General features: G+C 43.1%; 1 protein-coding gene and 2 pseudogenes across 1 annotated transcript in view; all 3 read right to left on the bottom strand.

Moving 5' to 3' along the window:
- Nucleotides 1-1,425: 1,425 nt before the first annotated feature.
- Nucleotides 1,426-2,466, bottom strand: LOC112611643 (annotated as a pseudogene).
- A 4,497-nt stretch (nucleotides 2,467-6,963) lies between these two features.
- MOCOS (molybdenum cofactor sulfurase) overlaps nucleotides 6,964-16,383 on the bottom strand; it is a 58,996-nt gene continuing 49,576 nt past the window's right edge. The window contains exons 13-15 of the mRNA XM_025365229.1: nucleotides 15,909-16,047; nucleotides 8,875-8,979; nucleotides 6,964-7,157 (exon numbers count right to left, since the gene is read on the bottom strand). Coding sequence (XP_025221014.1) covers nucleotides 7,005-7,157; nucleotides 8,875-8,979; nucleotides 15,909-16,047 — 397 coding nt within the window. The 3' untranslated portion in view covers nucleotides 6,964-7,004. The remainder of the gene's footprint in view (nucleotides 7,158-8,874; nucleotides 8,980-15,908; nucleotides 16,048-16,383) is intronic.
- On the bottom strand, nucleotides 11,139-11,259 carry LOC112611790 (annotated as a pseudogene).

Genomic DNA, 16,383 nt, shown 5'->3' with positions numbered 1-16,383 from the left:
GAAAGAAGGAAGGAAGGAAGGAAGGAAGGAAGGAAAGAAGGAAGGAAGGAAGGAAGGAAGGAAGGAAGGAAGGAAGGAAGGAAGGAAGGAAGGAAAGAAAGAAAGAAAGAAAGAAAGAAAGAAAGAAAGAAGAAAAAAGAAAGAAAATAAAATAAAATATGTATTTTCCCCTTGTTCTTGTCTAATTGATAGCTTAGCTTCACTGAGCAGAAAACCCTAGGACTGTGATTTTTCTCTCAGCACTTTGGACAGAGTCAATGTTCTGTCTTCTAGTGTATTGTTGCTTTGTAGGAATTTATCTCTTTGCTGTGGCTGCGACTTCAGGTTCTATCTTTGTCTTTTGGGTTTCTATGGTTGCATTACACTGTGCCTATCATGGATTTATTTTTATGTATCGTTCTCAGGACTGTGTTTCCTAAAGTTAAGAATTCATGATTTTCCTTAATTCTTAAAAATTCGAATGTTATCTTTGCCCTGTTTTCTCTATTTTCTCCCTCTGGGATTGATTTGAACAGTTAGTCCTGGTCGAGTCTCCCGCTTTTCATTCCCTTTCTTTGTCTCCTCCATGCCTTCTGGACGTCCTCTTTAGATCTGTTTTCCAGATCCCTCTTCAGATGTGTCTCAACTGAAGCTCCCAGTCCAAGTGTTGAAATTCAATCATTAAGGTTTTATTTCATGTTAGCTTTGATACTTTTTCAACTTGCCTAACATCATGTTCTTTTCTTGTCTTTAATTACTTATTTAATTTCTTCATTTCAACATTTGTTTTATGTGTGTTTGTTTGTTTGTTTGTTTGAGACGGAGTCTCACTCTGTTGCCCAGGCTGGGTGGCACGATCTCGGCTCACTGCAACCTCTGCCTCCCAGATTCAAGCTGTTCTCCTGCATCAGCCTCCTTAGTAGCTGGGATTACAGGTGCCCGCCACCACACCTGGCTAACTTTTGCATTTTAGTAGAAACAGGGTTTCACCATGTTGGCCAGGCTGGTCTTAAACTGCTGACCTCAAGTGATCTGCTTATAATGCAAGAACTAACATTTACGCACTTGTTCATTTCCCCACTGTAGACTCAGTAAAAAAGGAGTCTGTTGCAAAAACAAACTTGAATTTGTTCATCCTCTCGACCCAGTCCCCAGGTTTGTATGCAAGCCCTGTCAGTCCCAGCTGAACTAACGGGGACAGCCAGGCAGTCAGCATGGTCTGGTCAGAGCCACTGAGTGTCTGCAGTGCTTTGATGAGGATTCTCTCTTTAATACCAAAAATGGAAGTCCTTCTTAGGAAAGCAGACAACCACGTATGGTTTCAGACCAAGGTCACTGGGCAGCCCCGCCAGCCCATGACCCAAGAGTCCCATGGGGCACTGGCACCAACCCTAGGGGTCTCAGGGACAATGAGTGTTGGGTGCTGTTGCACTCATGGTTGAGGAATCACAGCTTGTCTTAGATCATTTCTAGAAACTGTGCATAGATGTCTGGGATGCATTCCCTTCTAGGGTTGAATAGGAATTTGTAGTAGCCACTGTCTGCACAAATCACAGTGACTGCATTTGGCTCTGCTCCAAGGGCCCAAATGCATGGAGAGCCCAAGGGAACCTGAAACTTGGAGAAACCCCTTTGGAACTAAAGGATTTTGGAAGGAAACTAGCTGATACCAAGTTGGACTGTTCATTCCTTTCTGGGTCCTCAGCTGCAAAAATGTACACTGTGCTGTGGTCACTGGATATGCAAATGAAGGACACATCTTGATTGAAGCTAATGCAGAAAACATTAGCTGCTTGAGATCCTCTTCATAGCTCCTGGATTAAATGTCCTGATGAAGTATCAAATATTCTTATAAGCGTCCCCCTTTCGGGTGTGGTTGCAATTCTTTTCCCTGCAGGTTAAGTGTGATGCAGCTCAGGATGCCCTCGGGAGCGGGAATGTCCACAGGAGGCTTCTCTGTGCTGGCCTGCTCCACGAGCCGCACATGGCCTGTGTGCCTGCCTGGCAAGGCCAGAAGAGAGTTGTTGCTATTAGGACAGAGGACACAGCAGCCTTTAGGGTTACAGGAGGTTTCAAAGATGTACAACTGATGGGGGTTCTGTGTGAGTGTGAACACCTTAATCATGGAGTCCAAAACAACCACAAATTCTATCTTGCTGCAATTTAACTGCCTTGATTTCTGTAGCAAATTCTATTTCATTAACAGTTTCCTTTTTCAGTCATCTCAGATCATCACTTTGTTGGGAAGGTATTTTGGCTTTTTTCCACCAACAACTAAAGCTAAATAGTTGCAGCAAAATAACATTTCATTATGACCAACTCTTTCTCCTAGAAATTTTTGTTTCTCTTTTTCTTTTAATGGATTGGTGTTATAGACTCAGAATCCGTTTTCCATCCCACAAGCAAGGCAGCCGTGGTCCTGGCTGTAGAGCAGCTGATGTAGAGCAGCTAGTTACTGTGGGAGTTACATGGTAGGAGAATCATGGCGCCACTGGGCTGGCCCACCCATTCTCAGCGAGCTGGCTGGGGAGGCTGGCTGGCTGCTCCCACTGTGCAGGTGCTAAGGCCGCCCCAGGAATGGAAGTTTTATAGTATTCTCTTTACGAAGACAACTTTCTCTCAAGCCTGAGCACCACTTGCCCTGAGCAAACATGTTTGCTTTAATCATCTGGAAATTGTGAATTTGGTGGCTGTACGTTTCCCCCTTTTGAAGATACCAGCATGCTCAGATTCAAATTTTAGGTCCACCTCTGACAAAATGCCTAGAATGGTATCACGTGACCCCACTCTGTGTATTGTATACATATTTTCCCTCCACTCAAATGTTGTTTCTCCCTATTAAGGTGTTGTTATACTCCCAATAATATATAAACCTACTACATACCCACAACAATTAAAAAATAAAAATTTAGAGGAAAAAATATATTGTTATAGTACTAGATATACTTTTGCAGGCCCATATTTAAAAAATGGAATAAAGGTGAGAATAACTCAAAATATAGTAGCTGTAATAAGAGAAAAAAATAGCTTGCTTTCTGCAAAAGCTAAAAGGAAAATGCAATTCATAAGTTCCAGACAACACCACCTGCTACCAACATAACGAATCTTTCAGCCTAAGTGCAATTCCCTTCTCTCATCCACCTGCCTTTGGCTTAGTTACAAGGACAGAGATGGTACCTCAGCAGACTGGCACCTTTTCTTGCTCAATGTTTGCTCTAAATTTTTATTTCATTTTTTTTTAAAGTTTTATTTATTTTTTTGAGATGGAGTCTCACTCCATCACCCAGGCTACTGTGCAGTGGCAGGATCTCTATTTACTTCTACCTCCACCTCCCAGGTTCAAGTAATTCTCCTGCCTCAGCCTCCTGAGTAGCTGGGATTACTAGTGCCATCATCATGCCTGGTTAATTTTTGTATTTTTAGTAGAGATGGGGTTTTACCATGTTGGCAAGGCTGGTCTCGAACTCGTGACCTCAAGTGATCCACCCACCTTGGCCTCCCAAAGTCCTGGGATTACAGGCGTGAGCCACCACACCTGGCCTATGTTTGCTTTTTGAAAAGAGAAAAGAAAATTGAGATGAATTGTTCAAAAACTTTTTAATTATCATGAATGTCATAAGTCATACAAAAAATAAAGAATAATACAACCAAAACTCATGCACCTGCCATCCTATAGCTTAAACATACTATATCACATCTGACTATTATCTAGTCTGTCTTTCCCCAATTAGTGATGCCTCTATAGTGAGATCTATAAACGTTGGTTCTGTTTCTTTTGTTTCTGAAACTCTAGAATCTGTTCAAGTACATATTGAATAAAAAAAGCAACTTTTCACTGAAAGAGAAGGAGAAGCGGACATCTTTCAACATGAGAAAATAACCACTGCCTGTCCTCCATCCACAAGGCTGAGGAGGGGACGAGGCTGACTCTCAATGGGGAGAAGTCAGCACTGCCGCCCTCCTTAAAGGATTCGTGATGCTCACCAAACTATGCGAAAGAAAACCTCTGTTCTGGCTAAAGAATGTCCAGAAAGACAAGTTGTTGTCTGTTCTCACCACATGTTTTTTTTAAAAAAGGACTTTTTGTGACTCCTGGAGGTTTGGTGTTAGAATTAAATTCAAGGGACATGACACTGTCTTTGATTTTTTTATACACTTTGAGAAGCACATAAGGCTGAACTCCAGGAGATAAGAATCAAGGAGTGGACATAAAATCATAAATGTCCATAAACTCTGAATATGAAGCTACTCTACAGAATACACAAAGTACATTTTTAGCTGAAACTTCATACAAGAAATTTTGAAATTAGACGCTAAAGACAAAATGCATTTAAAATGAATTTTAAATTAATAAAATACATACACTTAATATTCAATCAATCAATGTTTTAAAAAGGGCCAGCTTTAAATAAAATCAGTCTGTCAACAGATTTCGAGTATTGTCTGCCGACACCAGAGACATGCTGGCACAGGGCTTGTCCCCATGGAGCTTACAATCTAGTGAAAACAGACTAATGTGAAATCAGTAATTATAAGTAGATAACCAAATAATAGTGTTGTAAAGGAGAGGATCCGCATTACAATGTCTGAAATCAAAAGCTGGGCACAGTGGCTCACATTTGTAATCCCAGAACTTTGGGAGGCTGAGGCGGGAGGATGGCTTGAGCCCAGGAATTCAAAACTAGCCTGGGCAACAAAGTGAGACGCCATCTCTACCAAAAAAAAAAATTAGCTGGATGTGGTGGTGTGTGCCTGTAGTCCCAGCTACTTGGGAGGCTGAGGCAGGAAGATCACTGGAGCCCAAGAGGTCAAGGCTGCAGTGATCTGTGATCACACCACTGCACTCCAACCTGGGTGACAGAGCAACAGAGCAAGACCCTGTCTCAAAAAAAACAAAAAGCCTGAAATTAGTCATGAAAGTATCTACTGCAAAAGGTGACATAGATGTGGATAAGAAAAAAATATTCTTGGTGACAAAAGCGACCTTTTTTTTTTTTTTTTCGAGACAGAGTCTTGCTCTGTTGTCAGGCAGGTGTGCAGTGACACAATCTCTGTTCACTGCAACCTCTGCCTCCCGGGTTCAAGCGATTCCCCTGCCTCAGCCTCCCAAGTAACTGGGACTACAGGCGCGTGCCACCATGCCCAGCTAATTTTTTTGTATTTTAGTAGAGACGGGGTTTCACCGTGTTAGCCAGGATGGTCTCGATCTCCTGACCTGTGGTCCACCCACCTCAGCCTCCCAAAGTGCTGGGATTACAGGCATGAGCCACCGCACCTGGACAAGTGACCTAATTTTTGTAGAACATGTCTTCTTACTTGTTTTCCGTCATAATTAATGTGATGCATGTGTCAGCAGAAGGTTTTGGAAATGAGGCAATGTGCCATCTGGGAAGTTTCCCCTGCATGAAACTGGCCTGAGCAGATGGATAAATCCATTACTTTAGGGCATTGTTCTCCTATCAGTTAGCTGATGAGGACAAGCCCACTTGCATGATGCGGCAGTGCTGAGTCTTCGAAGAGGTTGTGTTTTTAATAAACAGTTCAAAACAATAAACCCCACCCCACCCCCACTTAACTTCATTTGCCTCTTCTTTCACTGGTCTCAGGAACCACTGAGTCAGTTGTACTTTTTACCCTTAACTCTTCACAGCACATGTGTGTGCAATCATTAGGCTCCATCTCAACAATCCTTGCAAACAGAGTACACCTCATCTTTCAAATCCCACCTCGTGCTGGGAACAACACAAAGTTCTACAAATGTGATAATGAAACAAACTGACCCTGAATCCCACAGGCTCTGAACAGATAAGTTAAGGAAGCCTGAGCCTGCTTTCCAGCTGAACAGCAGGAGAGATGGGGTGGCACAGGCTTTCAGAAGATGCAGTGGGTCATAGTGGGCAGGCATTTGGGGGAGAAGTGACTGGAAAAATACAACTATCCAGGTGGAAGATGATGGAGGGACTGGGTTCACACATGGACAGCAGGCTTCAGAAGGACGCCAGCAGAATGGATGTGGAGTGGATATACTCACTCTGCATTGCTCCAGCGGACAGGGTAAGGACCTCAGGCTGAAAGTCATGGGGAAGCACATAAGGCACACGCAAGCTCAGCACAGGGAGAAACTTCTTAGAAACTTGGTGGGATGGGTAACTTCATTAGAGATGAGCTTTCCTCACTGGACATTTTCATCTGGAGGCTGCAGGAGCAGTGGTCAAAGATGATACAGACAGGATTCCTGAATGCCAAAGTTCCTCCCTTGATGGGATTTGGAAGCTGTCAGGTGGATGGACCAACACCACCCTGTGGGCTTATAGAGGGGAGGACGACCACCTGCATAAGCACAGCCATCACTGAGTGTAACTTCAGGCTCACAAGCCATCCTCAGTGTATCAACTCAGTGGGGGGCAAGGATGGAGGCCAGGGTTGGGAAGCAAGAAGAAAGGAATTGCGGGTCTGCACCTTTGCTCAGAATATAAATATCCTAGTAGAAACTCCCCCCAAGGAATGTGGTCACAAGTCACCCTCTGGGCCCTGGTGTGAGCACAAACCCACACCATCATGTGTGGGAGGAGGAGGAGGAGAGGAGCACCTTCTCATACCCAGGATCACTGGGCATAGAATCCCTTCCTCACTACAAAGGGGTTGGAGAGATCCAAAGATGCTCTCTAAAGACAAAGTAACAATGTGAGAAAATGGCAAAATAGGGACCTGGAGTAAGTTCAATCTTCCCAGTGAACTTCATTAAAAATTTCATCTGATTATACTTTAAATACCTATGGGAGCCTCACCGGACGTGGGTGCAGCATTCATTCCCAAGGCCTCAGAACTGTTCTCCTGAGCAGAGCCAGTGCAAATGTGCAGGGTGAGAAGTCAAAGGCAGAAGGAAGCAGGTGAGAGCATTCCCTGCCTCTAAAGAAAGAGCTCTCCTTATTCAAAACATCAAGTTCTACTGAACCAAGTTGCAGATCTTAACAATAATAGAGATCACTGTAAAAGAGAAACTTTAATGTGTGCTAATTTTTTTTTTAGGAGGTAACATCCTGGTGTTTCTCAGATGCAGGTAAATCATGACCTTCCACATTCTCTTTCAACACAGGGAGCACCTGAGATCCTACAGACAGGAAACATGGAGAGGATAAATCCAATGATGTATGCATCAGGTACATGCCAAAGTTCACCTGCGAACAAAACAGCAACAACAACAAAAGAAGCTAGATTATTTTAGCAGTTAAAATAACTTTGTCAATATTAATGTTTAATTAAAATCAAGTCAGATCTTTAAAGACATATACTGAGACTTGATAAGTCTTATCTGTTACATAGTAGAATGCAGTGGGACATTAAAAGAATCCTAACTTTAGACCCCAAAGATTCTCATCCTAAGGTGTCCTTTCCCTATGGTCGCCCCACACCTCTTTCTTGCTGGCCACATCTCTGTCCCACATGCCCAGAACTTCCTGCAGAAGGACCTTCTCCCTACTCTCAGCTCGTGACCACCACCAGGCCCATTTCCTGTTTGCTGCCTGATATAAAAGGCTTTTGGGAAGACAGTGGCAAAACTCTGCATTTTCCTTGAGAAAGAATGATATGAGTTCATTTTATCAAATTCTCCTGAATAAGGATGGAAGGTCCAAAATGAAGAGTAGGTAAGTCTGCTCAGTGTTAACCATCAATGCAAGTGAGCCACTCAGGACCCTTTGGAGGACCTGACGTGCTCTCTGATCTGTTAGTTCCTGTGATAACATCTGTTGGACACCCTCATGTTCCAGGCCCCAGGCTAGGCTATTGGGCAATTCCTTATGACTTGTGCAAATGTGGGTGAAGGGTGCAGCCTCTGCACTCTCACTGCAACTGTTCCGTAAATCTAAGAATATTTCAAAATTTAAAATAAAAGGTTCATGCACATGAAAACTGCAGTGATGGTAAGAAACACTATTTTCATGGACCTTAGTATTATATTTGTGCTTTCTTCTTTCTTCTCCTGGCAACCTGCATGGTGCAGGCTCAAGGTACCCACCCAGAAGACACAGCCTGCACGACAGACATGCTGCTGTAACAGTCAAATGCACTACTCTGCAGGCCATTTCTATCCCATATTGGTAAGAAAACTTACATAAATCAAATCTCTATACTGTGAAACAAAACCCTGGCTTTGAAGAAACACAGGAAACAATGTAACACATTTTACCATGAATTAACTTGCCAGCTTATTATTGGAAGTAGATATAGTGTTTGCATTAGGAAGTAGATATAGTGTTTGCATTATTTCTGTTAATTTTCAAGAATCGCTCTATGTAGCCTGACTGCTTTACTTGGCTTCCTGGAATTCTTTGTAAACAAAAAGTCCTAACAGAAAGTATAACCCTGAAAATAAATCTTTCTAAAGAATCAACACATTGGAAGTTCAGTTTTTATAATCTGGAATGCATAACACTTTGTTGTTTTAACCCTCAAGAAAATGAATTTCCAGGCTTAATGAATGCATTTCCAGTTTAATGAAATGTACTGACTCGTTCTATGCAGCTACCTTATTCACAGTAAGGCACTTTACTCTTCATGAGCTCTCTGTGGTAAAGAAACTAATGATCAAGACAATAGAATTACTTTACTTGGTGTTTTTTTGTTTTTGTTTTTGTTTTTGTACTCCATATCTCTTCAACAAGATTGGAAAGAATAAAAACACATGTAGTAAAATAAAAAATAAGTGAGAACTTGGATGGAAAGGAAAAATAAAATGAAACTACAAACAAGGATAGGTTAATGGCAGCCCAACAGCTTTGGGTGGGCAGCAAATCCCCCATTTAAAAAAATAACTCTGCATTATTATGAACATAGTTCTGGTATTCATAACACGAGGATTGGAAACCAGGTGTCATATTTTGCAATCACGCTTACCTTTGTTTCACGACTCTCAGAAAGTTTTTGGAAAACGTGCTGGTTTCGTTGCCCAGTTTGCTGGTCGATGCAAATCATCTGGCATCTGTGACAAGGCCCCACAACCTGGCAGGTGAGAAGGAAAACACAGCATTGCCACAAAAGTGACCAGAGCCTTGCACCTCAGAGGCAGGAAGCGCACAGAAATGCCCAGTCCCCTAATTACAGAGAGCCAGAACGCAGCACCTGTTCACCATCTCTGCTGGGGAAGCATCTGCCTTTGTTTGTCAGCTAAAAGACCACTGCTTAAGGGCTTTGCAGAGAAAGAAAAGAGGGACTGAGAATCTTGAGCGTTCTCAGGAAATGTTGAGCAATGGATTTGAGGAAGAAAAACACTCAGTGACTGAGAAGACAAATTGGAAAAAGAGAAAAGTCACAGGAAGCCGGGCACAGTGGCTCACACCTGTAATCCCAACACTTCAAGAGGCGGAGGCAGACCGATCACTTGAGGCCAGGAGTTTAGGACAACCCTGGCCAACATGGCATAACACTGTCCCTACTAAAAATACAAAAATTACCCAGAGTGGTGATGCACACCTGTAATCCCAGCTACTCAGGAGGCTGAGGAAGGAGAATCACTTGAACCCGGGAGGCAGAGGTGGCAGTGAACCAAGATCACACCACTGCATTCCAGCCTGGGCAACAGAGCAAGAAAGAAGAAGAAAGAAGAAAGAAGAAGAGGAGGAGGAGGAGGAGGAGGAGGAGGTCGCAGAGCCAGTGCTAGCCCCTGTGAGAAGGTCATCAGAGAGAACTTTCATGTGTCAATGCCCTCTGACCCAGCAACTTCGTGTCTAGGAATCCAACCTAAGAAAGGAATCAGAAGCCCAACCACAGTCGTGTACAAAGATTTATCCTCACATTATTCATAATAGGAAAAACTTGTTAACATCATAAACTTGTTAACATCATAGAGTGGAGAGAAATGATTAAGTAAATCATGCTACATATATATGATGTATATGGCACAGGCATTAAAATTATGTCATGCAGGTATTAAAAGGAATCTATAAAAACCTTTACATAAAATGGGGATATGTTTTTATAACTGTAATAAGTAGGAAAAAAATTATTTTAATATACATATCTGTATGCATATATATATATACACATATATAGATATATCCATATGTACCCAGACCTGCATTCCACACATACACAATACTTAAAACACATTGTTACAGTTTCTTAACACAGGTCATACTGTCTGGTGGAGCTTAAAATCCCCCATAATATAAACATAAGAAAGTATGCAGCTCAGCAATACTGAGACACTTCTTTTATTGCACATGTAAAAAGTGCAAAGGTACTTGATTTTTTTTTTTTTTTTTTTTTTTTTTTTGAGATGGAAACTCGCTCTGTCGCCCAGGCTGGAGTGCAGTGGCCGCATCTCAGCTCACTGCAAGTTCCGCCTCCCGAGTTTACGCTGCCTCAGCCTCCGGAGTAGCTGGGACTACAGGCGCCCGCCTATTTTTTTGTATTTTTTTAGTAGAAACGGGGTTTCACCATGTTAGCCAGGATGGTCTCGATTTCCTGACCTCATGATCCGCCCGTCTCGGCCTCCCAAAGTGCTGGGATTACAGGCTTGCGCCATTGCGCCCGGCACTTGATTTTCTTATAACCATTTTCTCCTCAGCTCACTCATGGGTAAAGACAAATTATGCATGAAATTAGAAACACTCACCTAATCTGGATGTGTCTTGGCCTGTTCCTGTTACTGGCGTGAAAGTTGCAGATACCAGGATGAAATCACTCATCAGACCCAAAGAAATTGGAGCCAGGACGGCACGAAGGCGGGGAGTTCATGCTTGCATTTCTGAGATAACGACTGTCATGGACTTTCTAAAATAACCCCACAAGAAATTCCTCCATGTCCTTCATGCATCTCATGCTTTTCAGGATCCATGTCTTGCATGTATGCACATAGTTCTAGACCGGATTTATCACTAGACATTCTTTAGGACTGCAGTTCAGATAAGACGTTCTTGAAGGAACATTTGCCTAGTAACAGCGTCTCCACCAATGAACTGATGCCAATTCTGACTTTGAGCCTCAGGAACCAATAAATTATGTTTTCAAGCAACTTGTATGAACTTATTTTTGCCCATGAAAGCTTTCCCTTACTCTCTCCTCTTCAGGTGCACCTGTGGCTTGCCATAGCTATGCATCCTAGTTTATAATCCTTTTTGCTTACTCCTGAATAAATTCATCACCTTAGGAGATTATTTTCTCTGGTGTGTTTTTTAAAATTTATCTTGTTTTTGTTTTTAATTGGGAAAAGTTTTCAATTAGCAATAATCACACCTCAGATAAACCTCATTGGCTCTGATACTGGCACTGTACAAAGGTCTAATTTTTTTTTTCAGGTTGATGCTCACATTCTGGCACTGGGTACTAAACCAGTGGAAATATAGGCTCCCTGTGGTACCAAAGTCAAGATTCCCAAGCCACATAAGCACCCAGAATATGCTGGAAAGGAGCTCTACCAAGGACTTGGCAAACCTGTGACCTCTCCAGATCTCATTTCCTTGTCTAGATCCTGGGCTGTATTTGGTGAGAACTATAACAGAGATACAGGGACTCAAGCCCAGGCCTGGCACTTGGTCGTGCTCAAGAGTGGAAATTATCACTATTATATACAAGGATCCCTGCAGTGGAACGAGGCTTTTGAAACACCACAAAGCCGTGCCCTCGAGGAGCCAGTGTGGCTCTTCGTTTCCTGCACCCTCTTACCTCTTCGCCTAGAAAACAGCTGATGCATAGGCCCAGCTCCTGTAGAAAGGAGGCCAGGGCCCTGAAGCTCACACCAGTCCCAGCCTCTAGCAGCCACCCCACAGGCAACACCTTCTGTAAAAATCCTGTCACTTCAATGAAAGACCCTCTTAGAACAGGTTCTCTAACTAGCAGAAGAAAGGGCATTTTCCAGACACTATTTTCTTTTACTTTTTTTTTTATTTTTGAGATGGAGTTTCACTGTTGTCGCCCAGACTAGAGTTTCGCTCTTATCACCCAGGCAGTTCCCTACAACCTCCACCTCCCGTGTTCTAGCGATTCTCCTACCTCAGCCTCCTGAGTAACTGGGGTTACAGGCGCCAGCCACCACACCTGCCTGATTTTCATATTTTTAGTAAAGACAGAGTTTCACCATGTTGGTCAGGCTGGTGTCAAACTCCTGACCTCAGGTGGTCTGCCCATCTCAGTCTCCCAAAGTGCTGGGATTATAGGCATAAGCCACAGCACCCAGCTACCAACACTATTTTCAAACACCAATGCAAAGAAAACAATTTCTTAAAACATCATCATTTTAAAGTTTCTTTTCTGGTATTCTTAGCAACTAGTATTTTAAAAACTTGTTTACTCACATATATATTCATTAAAAAGCAAGTCAAACAATACAGAAGCTTGAAGAATTAAAAGAGAAAGCACTCAGCAGCAGTGGTCCCCTTCTCCCCATCCATAGAGGCAGGTGCTGCTCATGTGGCTACAGACCATCCCAGGATATCCCAGATTGTCCCAAGCCATCCCAGACCATCCCAGACTGTGGCATGTAACTGCACACAACTGTGTATGTATGTGCACCTGTGTAAACAGACTTGCTGGGATCTCAGAACCCACTTGGAATTCTTTTTCAATTACTCTGCAATATGTAAGGACATCCTTCCATACCAGGACATGGAGAGCCACCTCATCCTTGCATTTTGCAATTTTCACAATGGATGGCCTGGCATTCCATGGGTTGAAACACCTAGTTCTTCTCCTTTGAAGCCATGTGAATAGTTTCTAATGCTTTCCTGTGATCAATAATTTTGCAATAAAGGCCTAATTCACATAACTCTCTTTCCTGTTTTTTTTTTTTTTTGTAGTATAGGCCAACAGGAATAAAAAATATTTATGACTTGACAATACCCAGTAAAAAATTGTTTTCCAAAAAAAAAAATTTTGTTTTCCAAAAGAGATGTGCTAGTTTCACTGTAATTGCTTCAGCACTGAGTATTATCATCAACAAACATCTTTTGAGCATTTGCTTTTTTTTTTTTTTTTTTTTTGGAGACAGGGTCTTACTCTGTCACCCAGGCTAGAGGGCAGTGGCTTCATCATAGCTCACTGCAGCCTTCATTTCCCAGGCTCAAGCAATCCTCCCACCTCAGCCTCCTGAGTAGCTGAGACCACAGGAACGTACCACCATGCCCAGCTAATTTTTTTTATTCAGTAGAGATGAGGTCTTGCTATTTTGCTCAGGCTGGTCTCAAACTCGTGAGCTCAAGTGATCCTCCTTCCTTGGCCTCCTAAAGCACTGGGATTTCACGTGTGAGCCACTGTGCCCAGCCAGGCATTTACTTTCTTGAAAGGTACAGTAGTGCCAGGCATGGTGGCCCATGCCTATAATCCCAATACTGGGAGGCTGAGGCCAGCAGGTCACTTGAGCCCAGGAGGTTTAAACTAGTCTGGCCAATGTGGTGAAACCCTGTCTCTACCAAAAATAAAAAATTTAGCCAGATGTGGTGGCACACACCTGTAGTCCTAGCTACTCAGGAGGCTGAGGCAGGAGGATTGCTTGAACCTAGGAGGCAGAGGTTGCAATGAGCCAAGATTGCACCACTGTACTCTACCCTGGACAACAGAGTAAGACCCTGTTTCAAAAAAAAAAGAAGAAGAAGAGAAAAGAAAGGTGCAGTATTAACCATATCTTATGCTCTTCAATGCTTGCACTGGACTAATGTGTATAGGTATGATTGATTGACTGATTGACTGACTGACAGGATCTTGCTCTGAGACCCAGGCTAGAGTACAGTGGGGAAATCTTGACTCACTACAGGCTTGAGCTTCTGGGCTTAAGCAATCCTCCCACCTCAAGGAGCTGAGACCACAGGTGCACAACACCACGCCTGGCTAATTTTTCTTTTGTGTGTGTGTGTGTAGAGACGGAGTCTTGCTATGCTGCCCAGGTTGGTAAAAGTATTTTTATACTTATTTTAATACTTGTATTAGCATTTCTATGGGATAGATTTCTACAAGTGCAATTATTGAGTCAAAGGGCATGCATGTTTTGATTTTTACTAGTTGCGGTCTGTTAAGAAAGGCGACCTAAAGAAAGCAAAGCCTGCTAAGTCATCTCAGGAAGGTTCCTTAAAGAGTCTTCCTTGTATTTATGTCTCCAGATATCTGGAGAGGCACAGGTGCTACTGTTGCCAGATAAGTTTCTGAGAGTAATCTCAGTCTAGTTCTACTTCTCTTCCCTTTTCTCTTTCTTTTTCTTTTCTTCCTTTCTTCCTCCCTCTCACTCTCCACCTATCAGATAATGTATATTCAGTGTCTATTTTATGCCCAGCAGGATGTGAAACAGTAGGCATTTTTTAAAACATGGTAGAGACACAGGGATAGAAAATAGGGAAAAGTAAGTAAGGATGGAGGGATGAGGGAAATGGCAGGAGGCTAGTGCCAGAGATGGGCTTGTGGGAGAGAATGTAGGAGATAATATAGATTGCTTGTCAAGGGGGAGCAACTGCCAGGGTAAGAGGAAGTCTAGGGAGTTGAAAACATCATTGGGACATTTTGTTGTGCCATGAAATTTATTTCCTATATCCCAGACCTCTAAAATTCTTTAATAAAGACTCAAATGACTGTTTACTGCTTTCCTAGATGTTAGAGTAGTGTTCCTTCTGAGTGCACAGCCTGAATACGAGGTAGCTCGTTATAGTCAGTTTATACCAGTGGCTAATTACACTACTATAGCTTGAGTACTCCTTATCCAAAATGCTTGGAACCAGAAGCATCTTGAGATTTTTTTTTTAATTTTGGAATATTTGCATTATATAGCTCTGGTATACTTACCAGTTGAGCATCCCTAATTCGAAAATCTGAAATCCAAAATGCTCCAATTGTCATATCCTTTGAATGTCATGTCAGTGCTCAAAAAGCTTTATATTTTAGATCATTTCAGATTTCAGATTTTTGGATTAGGGATGCCCAGCCTGTATTACAGAATAATTTCAGCCCCCACTAAAGAACAGAGCACATTCTCTGGCATTAGATATTCCTTATCTCTCCTGTCCATTTCTTCCCTCAACAACTACTGATTGAGCACTGACCCTGGGCCAGTGTCGTTCAAGGACCTAGAGGTACAGCAGGGAATAAAACAGACTTGGTCTCACCCTCCTACACACTGCAGGAATAAGCAGAACGTGACCCTGCAGCAGGTCAGGAGCATCCTTTCCAAGAAGGTGACATCTGACCTGAGACACTTGGACAACATGCCAAGCAGAAGGGATGGCAAGGGCTAAGGCAGGAAGGGTAGTTGTTTAGGGAACAGAGAGAAGGTCACTGTGACAGAGGCAGAGAGGGAAGGGGTAATGAGCTTAGAGATAGTGGCAGCATGGGATCTCATGGGGCCTTGTCAATCATGTGAGGAGCACAGATTTTAGCCTAAGACCTTTCTCCTCTTTCTCATATCTTTGAGGCCCATAACAAAGGTTTTGGGAGTCCAAAGCCGGGAAAAGAGGACATCCTGGTGGCTTTGCCTCTGACAATCTCTTTCCCAGCCACCAGCAAAGGCAGAAAAAGGTGAAGCGTGTGGAGGAGGGGGTGGCCATGGGCACAGAGGCACCGCCAGGCTTCTGGGCCTCCCTCCACAAGCTCCAGACTGCCACACAGTCCAACAAGTTTCAGGAGGATGACAGTCTCATGACACGAGCATTACAAAAAACCAGAGTTTAAGCCTAGACATAACGACAGCATGGAGGCAGCACCGAGCCCTCTGATGGGACACACCTTCTGTGGCTTGTGTGAAAGTGACCACTGCCATCCTCTTGGGGAATAAAGGATGGATTATTCCATGGGGTGTCTCAGAAGGCTGAGCTGACATAACCTCCCACCAAGATTTTGTAGTTAAGAGACAAGGACAGGGAGGGAGTCCCACCTGCAGCTATCCAGGTCTGGGATTGAGGTCAATCTTCACTGACAACCCTGGAGGAAGGATAATAGAACTTCCCCAAACTTACCTGGAAATGCAAAGAACCAATTGAAATCTCATCCCATTTCTCTTCTTCAAAAGCCCTTTTTCCATTGATAATAATATTGGCACGAAAACGCAAGCTGAGATCCTTCACTGAGAATAATTCCTGCTTTCCATTCTCATCACTGTTTAAGGCAACCAAAAAGAGTAAGTGGGGGGAGGGTGGCAGATAATCACACCACTGTAATAATTCATCATGCCTGCCATGCAACACCTACCTAACTTCATCAGCTCTACTGTGGCCTGTGCCCTGAATAATCAGAACAGACTTTTACCATGAGTGCAAGGCCAAGAGACACACATCTGCTAAACAGGCATCAGGGCCTCCCCTGGGATATGGTCCCATCTCTAGTGAGAGGCCCACAAGAGCCAGGCAAAGGATGAGCAGATCTTAGCTGAAGAGATGAAGGACTTTGGAAATCAGAAGAACAGAGCTCCAGTGAAGAAGGAACTTCTGAGAA

The sequence above is a fragment of the Theropithecus gelada genome, chromosome 18, assembly GCF_003255815.1.
Source record: "Theropithecus gelada isolate Dixy chromosome 18, Tgel_1.0, whole genome shotgun sequence".
Lineage (NCBI taxonomy): Eukaryota > Metazoa > Chordata > Mammalia > Primates > Cercopithecidae > Theropithecus > Theropithecus gelada.
Note: the sequence above shows the minus strand (reverse complement) of the source record. Positions and strands in the feature narration are given on the sequence as shown.